We start from the raw sequence: 21,871 nt of genomic DNA on the forward strand, positions 1-21,871 counted from the left end.
GTGAGATTTGAACTGCTGAACTGAAGCTAGCAGTCAGCTGAGTAGCCTGCAGTACTGCACTCTAACCATTGCGCCATGTCGGCTCTAACTAAGTTAAGTTCTGAATGCTCTGGGCCTTTGCCTGAACAAAACTATATACCCCAAATGATATTCTTTGTTCTGAATTATGGCTATAATTAAAACTAAGCTTTTTGTTAGGATGTGACTAAATGTCTTAGTGGACAGCTGATTTTTTTATTTTAAAAATTTCAAGTAGCTATACATGTCTTGATAAAACTATTAGGTTAAATGCACTTGTATCTGTTAGAAATGAATGAATGATAATAATAATAAATAAATGATTGATGCTGTCAATAACTTTATGGAGTGTATAAAATTATATTTTCCTTGATCTAAACAATAACAAAAATGTACTTGTGGCATGAATATATACAACACAGGTCCTGACATATATTTAAATTACCTTAGCCAGCAGTGCTCAGTTCAATTTTTTTAAATGGAGAAAATATAATAAATAAAAATGTTAAATATTTACATTAAAGAATATGTGGAATCAGTAGATGAACACATATATCCAATTTTCACACAGAGAGAAAATAGGAAAATTAGCCTTGTGTGATTTCTTTACCCATCCCCCCAAATTCTTAACGATATTTGTGAAACAAATATTAACATCCCTAGATCACTGAAGATAAATTATATGCACACTGAGATGATCTGCTGACATTCAACGGTACAACCATGATTTGATTCCCACAGATAGACTTCTCATAGACTTAAATTTAGAAATTGGGAATCATACTAATAGATCTTTGGGCTTTTTAACCTCTCCGTGATGATTTATTCTGAAGTGGTCACAATTCTTCCTCTCTCAGTTCATTTTGAAAAAGGGTACTTATATTGTTTCTCGTACATTTCATTGTTTCAAGGGGTAATTTAGGACTCTCACCATCATAATCACAAAAAGCTGTTTCCCTCCCCCAAAATGCAAATAATGTTTCCTAGCTGCAGAAACAATGCAATGTCCTTATATTTTTTTCTAACTACGTTCAGTAAGAGGAATGAGTTTCATTTGAGATTCCTGAACCTGATATTTTCATACTTCCATCCAAAGCTTCATAGTGGAACTTGAAGTCCATGCTAGGTTATGGAACAGCAATTCATATTAATCTGCTTCACTTCTGCAATTTATGAGTTGTCCTGTCAGTATAACATGGACTACTTTTGCATATTCTATGCATATAAACAGCTACAGCTGTCCCAAAGATGCATTAACTAGGAAAAACAAAGATATAAAACTCTCTGTGAACAAGTAACTTAAAGGTCTAGGCTTTCCTTCCAAGACTAGAACAGCTAACATTGCCTTCTCCAAGCTGGGATCATTCAAATGAGTTGGCTTAGAAATAGTACAATCCCCATCCAGCAATATGAAACTCGAAGTTCAACACATCCAACATTTTTACCAGTTGGGTAAAGTTGGGTATAATACACCCAAAATATTTTAGACAGTCCTGTTTTCCAGAAAGGTTTAACACTTTTCTAAAAGGTTTAAGAACACCTTCTTCCAGTAAAGTGTTGACTGAAGTTTCAATGTGTAAATATCTTGAATATGTTCCAATAATAATAAACAGACATGGTTAAAAGCAAAATGAAATATAACACATTAATTGGGACCATGGAAGTTGCAATCCAAACTTACTCAGTGAAATAAATTCCATTAATTTGACAAAGTTAGCTATATTTCCAAGAAAATGCAATGAGGATGGAGCTATGGAGAAATGTGCAATTCACATATTTAACCAGATGAAATCATTGTAGTGCTTGGTTTATCCTCGCTTCACTGACACTTTTCTTTAACAGCTACTACATAACGGTGGCCCTTAAAGCATAAAAATACTGCAACCCTGTAACCTTTGTGATATTGATTTCTGATACAGCGTACAAAGAGGTTTTCCATCAAGCCTGAAAAAATATGTGAAAAATATGAAATCCATTTAAATCAGAAGTGGAGTGGGCCTTTTTAGATTTATAGTATTAAAGAAGAGTTTTGTGTAATACTGAACTAGCAGAGAAGGCCCATTCGCCTTATCTGGAACTGGTTCTGTAATTAACCAATTTTCAAAGGAATGGTGGAGGAATAAACTGCCCAAATCAGCACAAGGAAATACTTAAGGCAGATGGTGTCACTTAAAAAGGAGCAGAATGTAGGTTCAGAGGATAACTAAGTTTGTAATTGGAAGGTCCCCTTTACCATACTCATTAATCTTCTTACAAATACCACGGTAGCCCATGTTAGTTACACCCTTATAATTTCTATTAAGACTGAATTATTTTATATTTAAAGTCATGTTTAATTTAATCTAGACAGTCTAAGCCAGTGAAGAAATCATAACTTGTATTAATCTATCCCTGATTTAAAAATAATATTGCCAACCCAGACCTGCATCTCTTTGTTTTTCAAGAAATTAGAGTTTAAAAGACATTTTGTTGCATCTACACACTGAATTTGTTGGATACAATCAGCGACCCATAGTCATTGTTTTTCCTCTTTAGCTTATAATACATATGCTGTTGCTGCCCCATAACCCGCAATGCCCTATGCTTGACGTAGCCCCTTTATCTTGTAAATATTTTTGGAATGCCCCTAGATAAAATGAACTCAACGGAGGAAGTTTTTGGCGAAGGGGGAAAGGTGGGGTTGTCTACTCCTTTCACCTTCGGATATCAGAGAAGTCAGAAGGTTCATCTCTCTGTTCAAAGGTCTCATGTGTTGCTTTGGAATTATGACCCCCAGATTTAGTGCGAGCATTCATAGGCAGCCTACTACCTCTTTCCCCTCTAGGATTTTGAGAATTCTCTCTGGTACCAGACTGAGAGTGAATTACAAGGTTTCCTTGGCCAGTGGATATTCTTGAGACTTCATTTGGCTTTTTCTCAGATTCCAGGGTAGACTCTCCATGTGGAACCACAGTACAGAGGCTCAGGATGGAGCACAGACTGCCCCAATTCTGCTCACACTGGGCTTGGACACTATGGGTGATGGCTTCTTTGACTTCTTCTCCGCAAGTAAGCAGTATATTCACCAGATCAACATAAGGTCTGAGGGGAAAAAATATATAGAGTTATGGAAGAGTAGCAGATGCACTCAAATTATCTGCAAATCAGTAGCTATATATTATTTTATCCATTAGACGATATATCATATTCTAGAATTCTAACCATATTGGATGCAGATCAGCAGGAAAACAAAACCAAGGATTCTTGCATTGTTCCCGAAGATCTGTCATGATTATATGAGTCAAATAGGGTAGGATTGACGTGCAGCACCCACTTTTTCCTTTCTCACCAAAGCAGGTATATTGCTCTTCGTGCCCCATCTTCCCAGACCCTCCTGCTCCCTCCTTCATCAGCCAATGCTAATGTCCCAGTCCAGCATATCCCACTATACCTCTCTTCACATCTCTCCAGCCTCTTCCTGTCTTTGCCTTGCCTCAGCTGACGCCAATGTATTGTCCTCTTCCTTAGTGCAATGGTTTGGGAGTAAAGAACTGATTTCAAGCATGATATGCCTCACCCAGCCTGATCTTCCCACTATCTTCTTATTTTCCTCCCCCTGCCTCAGTTATCGGCAAATGCTGACTCTTGTTTCTCATGCTTACTTCACTTTTGAAACACTTCTGCCTAGGACAAGTACATTTTGGTCCATATGCTCATCAAAACAGCCTTATTCTATTTTGTAAGTGGATTAAAGCACCCAAACAGCAACTTTCAATTTGGCCACGGACCATCCAAAAAGCTTTATGGGCTACTTACCATATTTTTCAGAGTATAGGACGCAACTTTTTCCTCTCAAAAAAGAAGCTGAAAATCTGGGTGCATCTTATACACTGAATACAGTTTTTGCCTCCCGAAACCTGCCCACTTCACCAAAATGGCTGTGCATAGCTTTTAGGAGGCTTTCCAAGAGCTCCTGGGAGCTGGGGAGGGCAGAAATGAGCAAAATACAGGCTGTTTTTTTCCTCAATTTTGCTCCCCTAGCCCCCAGGAGCATTCTATAAACCTCCTAAAGGCTATCCATGCCCTTTTTTTGGCAAAAAATGAGTCCGTTTTTGTGAAAAATGGGCCATTTTTTGTTCATTTTTGGCCACCCCCTCCCCCAGGAATACTCTACAAGCCTCCTAAGGGCTATTCATGCTCATTTTTTGTGGGGAAAAAAAACAGGCAATTTTTGGGAGTGCAAAACCCTTTTTAAAAAAAAATTGCCTCTTCAAAACCTTGGTGCGTCTTATACTCTGAAAAATATGGTATGCATCAAATGTTTGCATGTCTCCAGAAAAAAATACAATATAAGCCTTCTACAAAAAAACCCCAGTAACAATATCACCACTTACTAATTAATTATGTATCTAAGATTATCTGTGGTAATTACAAATAGTGAAAAGGGTTTCTCAAAATTCTTTACAATTGGATGTAACAATCTTCCTTATTCTGATATCCTAAAATATGCTGGCTGCAACTCCAATTCCCAGTTAGCATGACTAAGTTATAGAAAATCAGAGTTGGTAAGTTTCCCAGAGGGCTCCGTCACTGCCCAAGATGAGATTTTTCAGATGTATTCTTGACTTTACTAATTCATGCATTTAATTGAAGAATCATCAATTATTTTTTTTCTTTTGAATTGCTTTTTGTTTCTTGCTTCAGCATTAGCAACTGAGCAGTAAGACTCCCTTGGATACAGCACATAACCAGTTCTCTGATATTAAGATTCTTTGCTCTACTGGTTTACAGTGGTATCCTGTATTTTGGGAAAATTGTCCTTTGCCTTACTGTCATTAATTAGATCTACAAGATACTACTCCATCTCTGCAAATTTGGAAAATTTCATGTGATTCTACTCATTAAATGGGTAGTACACTTTAAATTTCAGCAAATAGACATGACAGTAATCCCATCGTCACCTTTAGGTCATTATATCTGCTGCAGAATCTTTTAGCTTAATGGAGTATTTGTGTTTAACTTCATATTTTATATTGGCAAGAACATTATAATAATCAAGAGGTCTTTTTTTGCCCACAAATCTCAGACTTCTCAGTGCTGGGGAATTTGCTCAGTTACTGGTTTTGAGATGAATGACAGAAACTGAATACATTCCAATGTTGAGTCTCTTCCTAGAATTATGGTTCACAAATCTTGCTAATTATCTTCCAAGTCCACATAATAGAGAATGACAGCATCAGCCATATAATTGCATGATTCTTCAGTGTAAGACCACATTTTTCATTAATCTAAGACATAGCAGTTAAACATACGATAAACAGCCAGTAATTTATGTTATTAGTTTCCACTACTCTTCAAATACTTAATGTATGAGCACATGCCTAATAAGGTATTTGAAATACTTTTATATAATTCTATGAACCACCACTGCAGAAAAATATAAAGTCTATAGGTAGTCCTTGACTTAGGACAACAATTGAGACCAAAATTTCTGTTGCTAAGCAAAACAGTTAAGTCAAATTTTGCCCCATTTTACCTTTTATGAAACACCTGTTAACTGACTCATGAAGTTAGTTGCTAAATTAATAACACAGTTGTTAAGTCAATTTGGCTTCCCCATTGCTTGTCAGAAGGTCCCAAACTGTGATGACATGACCCTGGGACACTGCAACTATCATAAAAATATGCCAGTTGCCAAATGTCCGAATTTTGATCATGTGACTGATGCTGCAACAGTAGTTAAGTGTGAAAAATAGTCATAAGTTACTTTTTTCAGTGTTGGTGTTAACTCTGAATGGTCACTAAATGAATTGTTGTAAGTCAAGAACTACCAGTAGAATAGAAGTCAGTCTCAATTGGCCTATTTTGAATATGTAATTATCATTTAAGGTAGTGATTATTAAAATTTTTGGATATGTATGTATGTATGTATGTATTTAGTGTCACAACCCCTGGTATGCCCAAATATGGGAGGAAGCCTACTGCTTCCTTTCTCTGTCTATCGGCTCGTCACAAGAGACCATCCAGACAGAAACCCAATAGTTTTACTGTTGCCTTTGTTACATTTGTATTGTATTTGTGCCTTTATTTATCAGCACAAATACAACACACACACACACACACACACACATGATAAGGAAGGAGAGCTTGTGGCTTGGAGGTTATTATAACTGCCTAACATGTAAAATAGCCCAAGTTTAAATGCCAGTAAGGGTATGGCTAGCTGATGAGAACTAAATAGCTTGAAATGATATCTTCATTTATCTATCAGCAAAAAATTCAATATATACATATATATAATTGAGGTGAATTATGGTGTATGGGCTCATTAAAGACATTACCCAATGGGGTCAGGGTTTTATCAGGATTCCAAAGCAAAGAAGGAAGAAGAATGTTCTTGAAGAATGTTGGCATTTTCTTTTGTTGTTGTTACAAACGACTTAATCCTCACTAAACTTTGAATTATGCTGTTGCATACACAGTAACAGACTAGCCTAGATGGAGAAATGTGGGGGAAAATGGGCAATTCAGGCCTCTTCAGTAATAAATTAACCCTTGGCCTATTGATATTGCTTATATATTTATTGGTAAAAATGTGTTCATGAACATCTGACCTGCATTCAAATGTGTTATTTAGTTCAGCCATTTTTACAACCCTTTTTACTTGCCTATTCCTTAGCATTTGTAATATTGCACTGCAGTTATGAAGTATGAACTGTAGATATGTGTAAATGAAAAAAAATCTCCCCACCCCAATCATGATTATGAAATATTTCCTAATATTTTCTTTTTAAATGGTATAAATAAAATTACATCTTAAATGCCATATAAGCCAAAAATGTACAGATCTTCACAGTTCGGGTGCGCAGATAACTATATAATACAATTGCTAATATGTATTTCTTACTCCAGGATGCATTAATGTTTATAGTAGTCACAAAGGAAGGATGCTCTTGCACTTCCTTGTTCTTACTGAGTTCTGACCTAGAGATAGTTGTTCTGGCTCTCCACGAGGCTCTAACATCCTGGAACTGGCCAGAAGCTGGAAGCAGCCGCCGCTTGTTTAGAATTAGTTATAAAGGATGATTAAAAAATATTGTCTATATTTCAAGTCTTTGTCTCCCAAGTCTATTTCTTTCTGCAAAAATATTAGAAAAACCCATATTTTTCTACTGTTTTACAAATTTTCCAGAATCTTTAGGTCAAGCTGAAGGAACAATAATTTATTTACTGTTGTCTAATACCAAGTATTGGAAAAGATGAACATTTGGTCTGAAATTTAAATGCCCTCCCTTTTGTGGTTAATTATGAGAGTAAAATTCCAGCTTTACACAGCATATAAGTAAATTTTTTTTCTCCATTTATGTCTACGTCTATATTCTTTCCTTGAATAATTCTTGCAGCAGTCTTTGTGTGTGTGTGTGTGTGTGTGTGTGTGTGTGTGTGTGTGTGCCAAGGAACAGTACAATCCTGCCAGGGAAGCTTGCTATGGATTTTGGGACATGTTCTCTTGTGCGTGCTTTGTTTGGCCGGGCCATGATTAGGTGTTGCATCGCACCATCAAATTAAATGAGTTGGGAAAAGCACATGGCGTTCTCTCCTGGGTAAGTTCAGTGATGATGTGCAATCTGTCAGCTTCTCCATCTTGCCACAGAACACTGTCTGCAAACCACTGAACTAAACTATCACATTTAACTACCAGTCGTTTATAATTTAGTTGGTTGCCAATTTCATGGAAGGGGCCCACAGGAATCTGAAGGACATATTTGTCTCACTCAGCATGCAAGAGGCATTTATCTTGGCACTCCGTGGCAGAATTACTCAAGGAGGCAAAATTACCTAAGACATTATCTCACCCAGCATGCAAGCGCTATTTGACTTGCCACTCCAATGCAGTATCAATGCTGGTCTGAAACTGAAGCAAAACCTTTATTATCCCTGGCACCATTTCATCTTTTAGGATGAAAAATAAATAAATCCCACAACCCTACCTGCCATTAAAAGATGATCCGAGTTATATTCTCTATAGATATAGATCCACAAATACATTGCTTGCACACAAAGCATTAAAAATTTCAGGCACATTTGAGTTTGTTGCACTAGGATTATAAGTAAAACACTGTAGACCACGGGTGTTAAACTCGATCACATCACATGACGTATTGTAACATTTTTTTTGCCTTTGCAGAGCCGGAGCGGGTGTGTCCTGTGTGTGATGCATCTGGCCCAAGGGGCAACAGTTTGGCATCCCTACTTTAGGCCATTTACCTACCACTGAAGTAAATTACAGTGCATTATTACAAAAAGGGTTGTAAAAATGACTGTAATTCTGAACTAAATAACACATTTGAATGCAGGTCAGATGTTCATGGACACATTCTTGCTAATAAATATATAAGCAATAGGCCTAGGGTTAAGTTATTACTGTATTGCACTTTTGAGAATTCTTCTGTTTTCTTTTTGTTTGTTTTAAGAATGTTTTTGTTTGGATGGTTTGTCTGGCTTTATCTGTTTTTATGGATTATTTTTGTATGCCGCCACAAGTCCATTGGAATTGGGTGGCTATAACAAATATTAATAACCTAGTAAGCATAAAAAAAACAAGGCAGTCAGCCTCCTGCACCATGGCAGATGTGCCGTTTTCGCCTTTCCCAGGCTTTAGAGGCTTTCCTTAAGTCTCTGGGAGGGAGAAAACTGCCTCCCCCTGGGCTCCAGAGGCCCTCCAGTTCCCCCCCTCCCTGAGCTTCCATGCGGGCTCTGCACTTACCTCGCATCCAAAACGGGCTGCGTGGAGACTCCTGGGAGGGGCGGGACCAGCCAGGGGTGGGATTTGGAGGTTCTCTGAACTGGCCATAACGTTAGCTACGGGTTCACCCAAACCTGGGTGAACCCGTAGCAGCCCACCCCTGTATTTATGGTTGATAGTGTTTTATCATTTGTGACCTTGTACTAAGACACTGTTTTATATATAGGATAAGAACTACACAAATGTAATATGCTGTAATTATGCACAAATTACTGAAAAAAGATTTACTTCAGGATAGACAATTTTATTCCCATGTTCCTTGGTTGTTTCTATACAGCAATGTAGTTATTATCTTAGTATACAGGTATAAGGGTCTGTAAAAGGATTTCTGTTTCTTACTCCAGAGCGGAAATTCTATTCCATTTCTGCAGCATGAATCAATTTGCAAAGAGCAAAAAATTTCCACAAGGGAGCATTTTCCAGAACAGATAAGAAAGGAGACTCTATTCTTAGAGAGCAGCATGTGGAGCTGAATGAACACTGTTGCAGCTAAGATCTCCTCCCATGGTGATTCAAGTATTTAGTATCCTCGTTCCAGTGAGATGATTTTTACTAGTTTTTTTATTATTCATTTGCTTCCCATCTTGTACTTTACAGCTATACTGAGCATCTTTACTATCTGTTAAAAAAACCACTGATTTATTCCACCTCATCTCCAACACCAAGCAATGCAAAGCAATTAATTAAGTGTGGCATGGTAGATGAAGTAAGATAAAGAGTATAGGGGGAAGTTGTTTCATCAACAACTGTTGATGTCAATTTTAGAAGCGTTAAAAATGTTTCCAGATTTAATGGTTAAGTTGCTATCAAAACTGTATTATTTTTAAAGATATTCTGATCCAAACAAATGTCTAACACAGAAAATTTCAATTTAAAGGTCTCGTAATTGTAGGTTTTAAGTATCTGTTTGTTGTCATTCTTGGAGCAGAAAAAATAAGCTTTTGAATAAGAGATTGGAGGAGTTAAGTGGCGTATTTGTACCTATATTTTGGCAGGTTATATATTAAGAGTTAAGGTTTCTGCCAGCCATTCACAAAAAGTTGGCTTCAATAGAATTCTACATTTTAAAGATTCAGCAAATACTGAGAGGTTATGTGTTGGTGAGGACTGGCATTTTCCTTCACGATGTGTAAGCCAATTATCCAACATGTGCTGCAGCACTCACAGAATACTTACAAACAGTGAAGAGGGTAAAAAAAAAAAGAGTACCCTCCCACAGAATACTTACAAGCAGTGAAGGGGGTCAAAATGGTAAGCATGATCCAAACCCCACCTCTTTTAAATGTGTTTTGCATGCATATAAAAAGAGTATAGGTGTAGGTATAACCTATTGGTGCAGTGGTTAGAACATGGTATTGCAGGCAAGTTTTGCCCATAGCCTGGAGTTCGATCCTGAAGGGGCTCAAGGTTGACTCAATCTTCCATCCTTCTGAAGTCGGTAAAATGAGAACCCAAGATTGTTGGGGAAAATATGCTGACTCTGTAAACTGCTTAGAGAGGGCTGTAAAATGCTGTGAAGTGGCGCATAAATCTATGGACTATTGCTATTGCAAAAGGACAAAAGTAGTATAGTAATGCCTGCCATCTTGACTTTTTCTACCTCCCTGGTGGATGTCCCTGCTTCTCTATAATCATAATGTAATTATTATTTTTCTTTTACACCATGGCCAAGTCTCGCATTATAATAGGAGCAGATTTATATTCAAACTTGAGTACATTCTCATTTCTGGGTGCGAGATAATCTTGTCTTCTTCCTAATGCATGATGCTGAACAATACATTAGAAAGCAGAGAGTTTTCATTGCAAATGACCAACAAAAAAGAGAAGTCATTTTATATGTAAAACATGGTTTAATTTTATTCCATTGTTATAACATGTAAAAATAAACCTCAGATTTCACTGTTATATCTGAGTATATTAAAGGGAAAAATCTGAGAATGATCAGAAAATGATCATTCATTTATTTGTTCAAAAAAGGACAGGAAGAGAGTGGGCAATCCATTTTATACAGGAGGATTCTAAAAAATTGGGCGTTTTAGTTCACCTTTGTGGCATGGCTACAACTCTATGGCTCATTTGTATGGCTAAATGCTGTGGACTAAAATTTTCCTCTAATGAGTAAAATTAAGCGACATGCAACTTTCCGGAACTTACGCTAGCAGATTAGATGCCCCCTCTTTACTTACTCGAGTTGTAGCAAGTCTTTGAAATGAATCATCTCCACAATGACCTGGACGTTTTCTTTGGCTGCAGAGCAGAGATCATGCTTCTGATAGCATTCTCGCTGTAGCTGGAACACCATTTCTTTGATAGCAGGACATTTGCGACTGATACAACTAAACTTGTGCCGCAAGGCATGTGCCTTGCATCTCAGGGCGTCTTTAATGAAGGATTTCCCCTGAGATGAGAAAAGAAGAAAAAGCAAAACTAAACTCATGTCCATTAAGCATGTCTTGACATCCAGCTCCATTTTTCAATTAACAGCTGGAAAGGAAATTGCTTTATTTACTCTTAAAAGTTCTAAGACATGGATGTCAAACTCGATTGCGTCATGTGATGCATCATGACATATCACGTTTTTTGCCTTTGTGGAGCCAGGATGGGCGTGGCCTGCATGTGACGCATCCAGTTTGCGGGCCGCCAATTTGACAGGCCTGTTCTAAAATAACAAATATTTTGCTCTAATCCCAATCAGATAATTTCTTCCTTTGGTTGTAGCAGGTGCTCAGTGTCTGCTAGACACTGAATCCTCAATATTATCTAACCTCCCGCTTTACTGATGCCTAAACCGAGCAATTTTGAAAGTAGAGGGGGAAAAGAGAGTTAACAGTGCTATAAAACCTGTTCCCTGAAAGCAACTCCTTTGTGAGGCAAATTCTGGAGACCATCTTTACCACTTGGGCTCCTTGTGGCAGGAGGACCCTTGGTGTTGAGGGTAATTAATGGGAACAATTTCAATCAACACAATTCTGTTTTTTACCCATAAAAATAATTTTTTATTTAATTTTTGAAAATATCCTGCCTTTATTATTTTTACAGATAAGGCAGGAAACATATCCAACAAACCTTATTCCTCTTATTTTTCCCACAACAAACCTGTGAAATGAGTTGGGCTGAAACATTGTGACTGGCCCAAAGTCAACTTTCATGGTTAAGGCAAGACTAGAACTCATAGTATCCTGGTTTTTTGTCTGGTGCTGTAGCCACTAGACCAAACTGGATCTCTGTTAATGTCTTCTATCCTGCAAACTGTAATTAGCCAGCAATTCTTATCAATGATACTTATGCATAGGATTTGAATATGCTTTACTGTAACATATCCATTGGTGAGGACCAGTCAATTCAAAACCAGTGCATTATCTTTGCTGATTTGCAGCTCATTCTCATGCCAGCAGAAGCCAGCCTAAAATCTCTCCATGAGGCTGTGAGACTATGTTGTGATAAAGTTTGGTACAAAAATACCAATCTGCCATTACTATTATTGTTGTGCTGTGACATCCTTCTGGAAACTGACCTGTCAAACTGACGTTACTCATTATCATACATGTAGTGTCTATTGGAAGAATCCGAAATCAGACAGTAGCATGTAACATTCTTTGGGTAGTTGTCGTTGCCAACAGTTGTACTGTTCTAGTCCCCTGCTTGCCATCCATCATGCCTAACAGGTGAAAGTAACCACTTCAACTTTTCACAATGTATTTGAGTGATCCTGTCCTTATTGCTGTGGAAAATCCAATTAATGCAATATTGCCAGCCACTACCAAGTAAGCTACCAGGAAGTACACTGCAAGCCCAATCCCATGCTACTGAAGAGTATCTAGGAACAGACCCTGATTTTATATTGTGAGGGAACTCCTGCTCAAATGAGGATCGCCCAAATCTACTTCACACAATGCAAAGATGAAGAGGAAATGCAAGAACAAAAATCCAATGTGTCCATGCCACTTGTTTGTTCTCTTCAGGACTCTGTTTGCTCACTTTCACTGTTTGGATAGGCTTTTTGGAGTTACTCAGATAAACTGGAAATACTTCATTCATAATGATTATGGAGGGAAAGGAGGCTCTATTGAAAAATGGAGTTTTCTGAGTTCAAAGCTTCATCACCACCTGAAGCTAAGAAGATTCCACAGTTCTGATGAAACCAGTGAGTTGATTTACCAATGTGCAAAGTAATCTTGCTATTAGTTGACCTCTGTAAGGCTTGTGCCCTCCCCATTCCACCCTGGCTTGGGCCAAACCAAGACCTGGACAGGGATTTATTTTCCACTCTCCCTGGAGAGAGAAAAACCTTGATAATGGTAATTGGCAAGAACAACCCAATCCCAATATTAAATTGGTAACACAACTAGTATCACAGTATGGTCTTGAAAGATAGCCAGTATATAATGGATGGGTTCACACATTGCACAATGCCATAATAAGGTTTGTTCTTGGCTTAGTATAATTATGTGAGCCCATCCATTATAGAAATAATGACTTTATGGTATGTTGTATCATAAAGCTTTCAGCCCTTAGAGAGATGATTTTTATATTTAAACCATTAGAGGAATCATGGAAGTTAGATGAAGTAAAAGACTAAACTGAGTTTCCAGTTGTCAGGAGATGGGGATTTGCTATCCTAAGTATCTTCTTCCCTCCTCTGCAGGTTACACGATGTGGGTTTTATCTTCAGAGGCACAACCCTATTTGTGTGTGGAAATAAGCCCACATGAATACAATGATGCTTCCCAATGAAAAAGTGTTATCCTATGCATTGACCAAGTCTATTAAATTCAGTAACATTTGTTGATAAGTAGGCGTATCTCCTAAGACCGAGGTTCTATCTCTTGTAATTGTTAAAGTCTATTTCTCTCTTTCTCATTTTTTTCCTTTTGCCCATGACCAGATAAACTTTTCAATGCTAAAAAACATCATTCCCAAGCCCAGAAAGCTCACAGCATTTTGATATGAATGTAGATTGGTTGGAATATTTTTTTTTAACGTCTGCAAAAGATTAGGCCAAAAGGAAGCCTTAAGATTACAAAATGTCTGATTTGCTTCTAACTATACTTGTCACGGATGCAAAGAAAAACTAAACAAAGTATTAATTTAACTCTACCTCCCTTTGCTGCTAATTCTGAAAGTCAGATATACTTCAGGATAAACTATAATGTTCTGAATAACTGTATAGCAATTATTTTTGCTGAATAGTTGATGGCATCCCTCCTTTTTAAAAAAGTTTCCTCATCCTAGTTAATGAGCAGTCAGTCACTAATCAATAAGGCATACCGATAGAAGCTAACTTTTCTTTTCCTACTCAAATTTTATGGAAATATAATTTTATCTGTTAAATTGGAACTTCTTCTGTTGGTTCTTCATTGCTTAAACAGATTAGATTCAACAGATTAGATTTTTGTCTTATAAAACTACTGTGCATTTGAAGGGAAGGATACTCTCTGCTAATCAGTGACAAAATATTTTATTCATTTGGTTTTGTAATAGCAAATCAAGAAATTTCAATATTATTTGGAGTATATAAGAGATTATTATTTTGTCATAGAAATGGTCAGCAAGAATATGAAAAATATTGAAGTGACACTTGAATAAACATACTGTTACTTAGATTTCTTTACTTCAAAATATTATGGGATAATGCACTATGGACTTGAATGAAAATCTTATTTTGACAAATGTATATCATAATGTAAAATGAGGTCTTGTAAAGAAAGAAAAGGCCAAAGTAGAGTATTTTTTCAAAGCTTTTCAAAACAGTAACGAGAAGATAAAAAAATCCTATTAATTTGGAAGGAAACCTTTATTGTTATATTTCTGGAAAAGCAAATAAAAGTTTTATAGAAAAATCTGTTTTTAAGCCCTAAGTTTAAACTTTTAATTAGCAATGCACATTCTGTAAATTGCCAGTGAAGCCAAGTACATCAAACCAATGTAATCTTTTTGTTATCTTTGCTGAAATGGGAAAATTGTTGTACAAGGCATAATAACAAGATGAATCAACAATGTACAAACAGTTTTGAGAGAAAATGAAAGAGGCAAACTTAATATCAGATTCTTGCTAAGGAATGTACTTCGATGTTGGTGGGCTGCCAAGGAATCACTACAATAAAGCAGCAGAGACAGTTACTTCCAATGACAGTGTGGCTCAGTATTCATCTGCAGAAATGAATCCAACTGATCATATAAAGGGAGTCAGAGATAAGTTTGAACAAGAGAATTCCTCTCTTGGTGTCCTTGGACTGAGGCATCCAAAATAAACCCTCCCCCCCTTCCATTTTAATGTGCTAAGAACCACCGAGGGCCCAGTCACTTTAGAAATGTTTCAACTTCTCGACTTTTAAGATAAATTGGAAATGCTGGCACTTCAAAGCAGCAAGAGCTGCCTTGACATGACATTAAAGGATGACCTACTGTTGTATCATTGCATTATCATCCAGAATTAATTTGTTTAAAATGTCACTATGGCTTGGATCTGCCATACTTATTAATTTGTACCAGGAACAATGAGCTTTCCAAATCAGTAGCTCTTCTCCTAAATTCACAGGGCATCTACTATATTGCTTAGGCATGTGCTGAATTTTTTCCTCTTCATCCAGGTTTCCTCTGTGTGAATGTTATCAATAGTTTTATAGTCCTTCTCCTAGTGTTTTTTCATATTGTTTGTATTTATTGTACTATTTTAATATATTTAATTGTAAAATACCTAAGAAAGATGCTGCATGAGAAATGAAATAGTAAGATCAAATAACTAAGGAATATCAATAAAGGAGAATATTTGTAGCTCAGGATTGAATTAGTGCTCTCTGAGTTTATTTTTTTGCAGACATTTCATTACCGTAACTGGGTAACATCATCAGTGCTAGTCAGGGTAATGAAAAGTCTTCAAGAAAACAAGCAAGCTCAGAGAGCACCAAAGACCCCTCAAATAAGGAATATTGGATGGGAATAAGTATCCATTAATCCAAATCTCGTTTCCACTGGATCAGTGATGTATCCTTAAAACAGGAGGCAAAATGCTTTTCAAACCCAACAACAGTTTTCTTTAGCAATGGGATTTTCTACTGTGTAGTCTTTTCACGATTATTTGTGGGTTGAAACTTATTTCCCGTATATATTAACCTACTCCCAATCAACACTTTCCTAACTGTGCATTTGGTATTTCACATACAGTAGTACAATCACAGTGTTGTACAAATGTGTAATATCCATTCTTGTTTTATCTATAGATCTAAAAGCTCCTTGTGTGGAATTAGGATTTCACTGCAAGGGCTTGAAAGAGAGCTTCAGTATATGTTAGGGCACTAAAGGAGGGTTGAACAGGCGATAAAGGTCAGATATGTTAATCAAGAGAATATTTACAAAGAATTAATACGCTACATTATAAGTACCTTATTTTTCCCCCCAAGAGGCTGAAAACTTGGGTGGGTCTTATACTCCAAATGTAGCCATGCCCACCCACCATCCCTCACCCTTCGGCCTCTGCGCGTCTTCTTCCTGGCTGCAGAGACTGCCACAGACAATGGCTTGCATTTTTTGGTTCCGGACCTCGCATTTTCACCCTCCGTTTGAGAGCACATTGCCGCCGATCGCTGCCTCCACGCATCACATTTTTGGCCGCTCCGCATCATCTTTTAGGCTCTGCATGCCCTGTTTTTGGACTGTGTGTGTCACATTTTGGGCAGTGATCGGCGGCAATGTACGCATGTCATCACAACCAGCTGAAGCTGATCAGGCTAAGGACGCTAGCCAGATGAATACCTGATAGGCAGAGGCAGAATCCCCCCCCCCATTTTCCTCCCCAAAAACTAAGGTGCATCTAATAAAATACGGTATATTCTGTTCAAGTAAGTTGCTCTGTTTGATTAAAACCTTAACTAGTCATTTTCATAAAAGTCCACACTATTTTATACTTTCACATTAGCAGATTCTGGGTCCAGTTGTCTATGCCTGAAATTATTGCATTTGCTTACCTGGGCATCAAACTTTCCAGCATTGTGGAGAAATGTCATGCAGATCTCATGCAAACCTCGAATCTCACAAGAGTTGTTTTCAAAGCATTCAAATACACTGCAGCCAACATCACCAGCACTGACCAGGCAGTGCTGGATTTCAGCTGAAAATGAACAGTCACCACAGTAAATGTCTACAACTATTATATATACCTGTAGGCAAAAGAATACTTGTTAACAACTTCTTCATTTCAAAAGGGGAACAGAGTGATAATGCAGGAGATTATTGCTTTGCAAATAATTATATAAACAGAAGAGTCCTTCGGGATTGGGCGGCATATAAATGTGTCTAATAATAATAATATAAGAGAAAGTCACTGTTAAATCCATATCTGAACTAATTTAATGACACAAGTCAATATGATGCAGTAATTTAAATTACTACACTAAATTGGAGATACAAGTTAAAATCCCCATCCAGGCCACAAAAATCACTGGGTAGTCATGAAAATAACTCTAATTTTAATCTACCTCAAAAGGTTGTTATATAGATAAATGGAATGAGATTCAAGTATACTTTTTTGATCGTCATCATCATCATGTAAGGAAAGGTAATTAAAAATATTGGATTAATTTGACTGTCATGAATTAAGGTCCAAAATTCAATATTAGTTCAAAGAAAACTGCACCTGAGAAAGTGATGCAACTATTTATTGGGTCTTCTCATCTGAATCAATGACCCCAAATACTTCTTTTAAAGCTCATCTTTAAATTAGTGAAATCATTCACAAAGTTTCAGATAAATCTGCAGGTCAGAGCTCCCCACCCCTAATTTTCTGGTTTCCTTGACTACTCTTGAAAATGGATTATATTTTTTCTATTCTATGCATATTTACCATCATACAACATTGTGTTAAATGAGTTCAATATCAAAGTGAAACCCAGGTCACTGACAACAGTAATAGAAAAATTAGACATTCTACAATTGCCTCCTCTAAGGATATTCAAGCCCCAGAAGACCATAGAGATTTCCTTCTAATACTTGCAGAAAACAGGAATGTCTAAAAAGGGCAAGTACAAGCCAATCCTGGGATTACAGGAGTTGCATAGAAATAGAATACTGCAAAAGAAATATTGCAGCCAACCTCTCCTTTAAGGGGGCGGGGGAGAAGAGATCAGACCAGAGTCTTAAAAAGCAAAAGGTGATATTGCCTTCTTTTCAACCAGGCTGCCTGCGCTGTTTTATACAAAAAGGGGAAGCTGCACATAACTAAGAGGGAAAAATAGTTTCTTTGTCCAGCGTTGTGTAAGTGTGCAGCTTGGATTTAGGTGCGGAGCAGTTTTTAGCTTTACGCTGGCACCGGGTCGGATGTAAGAGTTCCTATCACATGCCCTGGCCTCCGCTGGCTCAGCGTTGCCTGGAGTGGGGGGTATTCACGTGTGGACGCAGTTGTCTACTCCTGGCATCAGAAGCGTCTATATATCCTGCTTGCCCAATAGCTTCAAAGACTTGGGCAGCCAGCGCCCCTACTGTGAATAAGTGGGGAATAACCCGGGAAGCGGTCTCCCAAAGGTCTTACCATTTATGCTAGGCGAAGGACCCGGTAACATTATTTTAAAAAAGCAAAAAGGATGGGAGAAAATAACCTCACCCCACCCTACTAGTTGGATGCCTCCCTTGCAGCCGAAAAAGCATCTTCAGGACTTTTGTCCGAGCCTAGTCACCCCTGAACATCTTCCCCCTTCTGCATTAAATGCGAAACCTGCGCCGACGCCTGTGCCCTCCCCTCCTCCCGCCTTCCTTTTACTTAAGAGGATGGGAGTTGCGCAGTTAGCGTGCAAAAGCAAACACGGTTCTTGCAAGCTGCCTGTCTAATCGCGGGCTTTTATTTTAAAGCAAAGCAAGAGAGCGGAGGGAAGCCCCGTCCTTCCGATGAAGATGATAACCTGGTTTAACTTTGACCAGGGGAATCGCGGGGACGACTTTCTTTGGCTAGTAGTTGAAAAGATGGAAGTGTCGCCTCTCTATAGTAGTTCAAATGGTGGAACACGTGCTTGGCTAGCCACAGCTTCCAAGCTGCTGGGGAAGCACTTCTATTTCCTTCGCTGACTTCTGCTTGTCGACTCCCAGCGCCTGTATGAACGATGCTTATCACCTAGCGACGCAATCCCCGCACACCTGGTTCTGGACTTGAAACGCAGCTTCCTCGCCTCCGAAACCCGAGTCAGGCACGGATGCGTTTAGAGCCTCAAAGAAATAACTACGTACCTGAATTTTGCAGAGACATCCGCCCTTTTTGCTGAGGAGCTCTGTCCTGGGCACCTTCTGGAGGATGCGTGGCTTCGGTGCCCACTACCGCATCCACAATTGCAAAGACCAACGCCAGGGTCACCAATTTCCGTAAGCACTCTGCACACATGGTCCTTGTGTGTACCCAAACCACGCCGACTTGGAGGCTGCCAAGCCCCCTCCCCGCCCTTCTCTCTCGGCTTCCTTTGCGAAAGACCCACAATCTTCCTACCGTCCCAACTACGCGGAGACTGTGCGAAGCCAACGGCGCTGATAGAAGTAATGAAAGTGGCCCGGAAAGGCAACGGATGGTTCCTCAAATACGTCTCAAAGCTCGGGTGTCACTTGAATGAAGGAGTCCAGCAGATGTTGTCCGCCAACCCGACCAACCGGAGCCTCTATTTCACTCTGACACAACGCTCGGGGGCGTGGCCTCCCCAAAGTATTACTACGCACTCGAGGGAGCCGCGATTATATCTCGGGATGCGAAGTTGCTGCACCAAACTGCAGGTTGCAAAAGCAAGCAGCGGTGGTCGCGTTTCAGGAGAACCGCGACAAAGCCGAGGGCATCGAATGCAAGATCGGCGGGAAAAGCTACGCTATTGCAGTGGAAGAGAACAGGATTTGGAGTAATTTAACGCCCCCCTCCATTAAATTAGTGTAACCCCCCTCTGCACGTAAGCAGGAGACCATACCCACCCGTGATGCTAGCAAAAAATAAATTGCCAAGGTAGACAAAGGTCACTAGTTCAGGACAAATTTCTTTCAGGGGAATGGAAGATTCTCTTGTCTTGTGTAACAGCACACTGAATTAGTACGAATAGCAAAAGGCGCGACCTGGGGGTAGGTTGCGAAGATCCAATTTCGAATGAGAGCATATGGTGGCAAGAGAAGCCTAAAACATTTGCAATCTGCTCTGAAAAGTGGAAGGGAAAGACGGCCGAGATTTGACTCGAGACCCACTTGAGTTTCTGGGTCCGACCCAGAGGGCTCTTACATTGGGAAAACGCGCGCGCACAATACTCTTGCACGCCCAGGTTGATGTTACGAGCAGCCTTTTGGATGATCTGGGTTCATTGTCTTTGCAGCTTAAGTTTGTAGCACGAGCCGTTTATAACTGCCTACAACTCAATGCTCCCTTCCCTGAAACAGGGTGGGAGGGTTTGTGCCTTTTGCTGAATGGAAAAATAAAGATGGATAATGTTCCATGGGGGGGGGGAGTTGGGCTTGCTCCGTATTGAACCGTCTCCATCCCCGATTTTACCGCGCTCCCGGTCACGAGGATTTCAATTTGCAGGCCTGCGGATTAGTATTGGGGAGGGAGGGGCGCAGGAACAGATGAAACCCTTTCTTCTGTAACTCCACCGCCGTCGTTGCATCATCTCTGCTTTATACTCACGGATTTGCTTTAAAAAAGTCCTGCCCTTCCCCCACCGCATGGAACCTGAAGCAATTGAAACCTCTTGTAAGGACGGTGAAGTGGGTCCCACCTTGGATTCTCGCCGAAACCAAACCTTCCGGGCTGAGTCATCCGGCGGCCGCTAAGTGCAAACTATCGATATCATCGATTCAAATCAAGCGGCCACCTCCCTATTTGCTTAAGAGAGGAAGGCGGGAAAAGCAGGTGGCGGCTGGCGGGGGCGCGCCTTTTAACCCTCTCCCACCTTCCCTGCATTGAAGCTGCGGCAACCGACTTGGGAAATTTCATCAGACGCGCCACCAACTTCTTGCCTCCAGCGCTGTACTGCGTGTTAAAGGCGACGCGGACTCCCCGGGCCTGTCTGGCTAGTGCGAGCGAAGCTGCGAGCCGAGGAGGAGAAAGAGCAGACGGCTCGGTCCCGGCGCTCTAGGTTAGGGCCGGGCCAAGCTGACTTCCCGGAGGAGGAGGGGCGGCGCAGCGCAGGGAGGAATGTCTTCAGCTGCCGCCGCCGCCGCGGTTCTCCTGCTCCCAGCTGTCAAAATGCAGTTGAGAGAATCCACTCACACCTCCAGCAGCAAGCGGTGTTCTGGGAGGAAGACGTGACACTACGCGGCAGAGCCATGGAGATCCCTTCTTTAGCTCCCCCACCCCCCCTCAGCCTCATCCAGCGCCAGGCATAGGAACCACGCTTCCTTTCAAGCCGCCTCCTGTACAAAGCATCACAAAGTTTCTTTGTTAAGATTTTTTTTTCCAGGCCCTGCGTTGTGGAGAGAGAGAGAGAAAAGAAGGGAGAGTAATTCAGGGGAAGATTATTTTGTGGGCTTTGGCTTTTTATTTATGATGGAACCCGGGTCATTCCTTCTAATAGTTACCATGCCTTTCATTGCAATGACTTCTCAAGGACCATTAAAAGCCAAAAATAATTGTTGTATGCCCAAGCCAGACACTCAGAACAGTAGCAGTTTAAAACAAAAGACAAAGTCTGCGGAGTGCAATCTTTAATTAAAAGCGAGCCTGGAATAGAATTTTTAAGACCCTTCTGAATGCTAGTAAAGACGTGTGTGTGTATATATATATATATATATATATATATATATATATATATATATATATATATATATATATATATATATATATATATATATATATATATATATATATATATATATATATTTGCATATGGGGAGAGGGGGGATTCCAAAAAACATTGGGCCGCCACCACTGAAAAAGTCCTGTGTTCAATAGATTAATATGCCACCATATTCTAATATAGTTCCCCAGTCACAGGTATGTATGACTGAATTGAAAAAAATATTATTTTGAGAAAAGATGGAGGATTTACAGGTTTAACCAGAGGAGAAAGAGACTCACAAAAATGATGAGGGTTTTTTTGATAGTTTACTATAAAATGCCTA

General features: G+C 39.3%; 1 protein-coding gene across 1 annotated transcript; it reads right to left on the minus strand.

Annotated features, from left to right (window-relative positions):
* Nucleotides 1–379: 379 nt before the first annotated feature.
* Nucleotides 380–19,445, minus strand: STC2 (stanniocalcin 2). The gene is made up of 4 exons (XM_032210950.1): nt 19,016–19,445; nt 16,768–16,910; nt 10,990–11,201; nt 380–3,099 (listed from the first exon to the last, which is right to left on the minus strand). The coding sequence occupies exons 1-4, from the start codon at nt 19,164–19,166 to the stop codon at nt 2,712–2,714; spliced, it is 894 nt and encodes a 297-aa protein (XP_032066841.1). The 5' UTR covers nt 19,167–19,445; the 3' UTR covers nt 380–2,711.
* Nucleotides 19,446–21,871: the final 2,426 nt, after the last annotated feature.

This window comes from Thamnophis elegans, chromosome 2 (genome assembly GCF_009769535.1).
Source record: "Thamnophis elegans isolate rThaEle1 chromosome 2, rThaEle1.pri, whole genome shotgun sequence".
In the NCBI taxonomy this organism is placed as follows: Eukaryota; Metazoa; Chordata; class Lepidosauria; order Squamata; family Colubridae; genus Thamnophis; species Thamnophis elegans.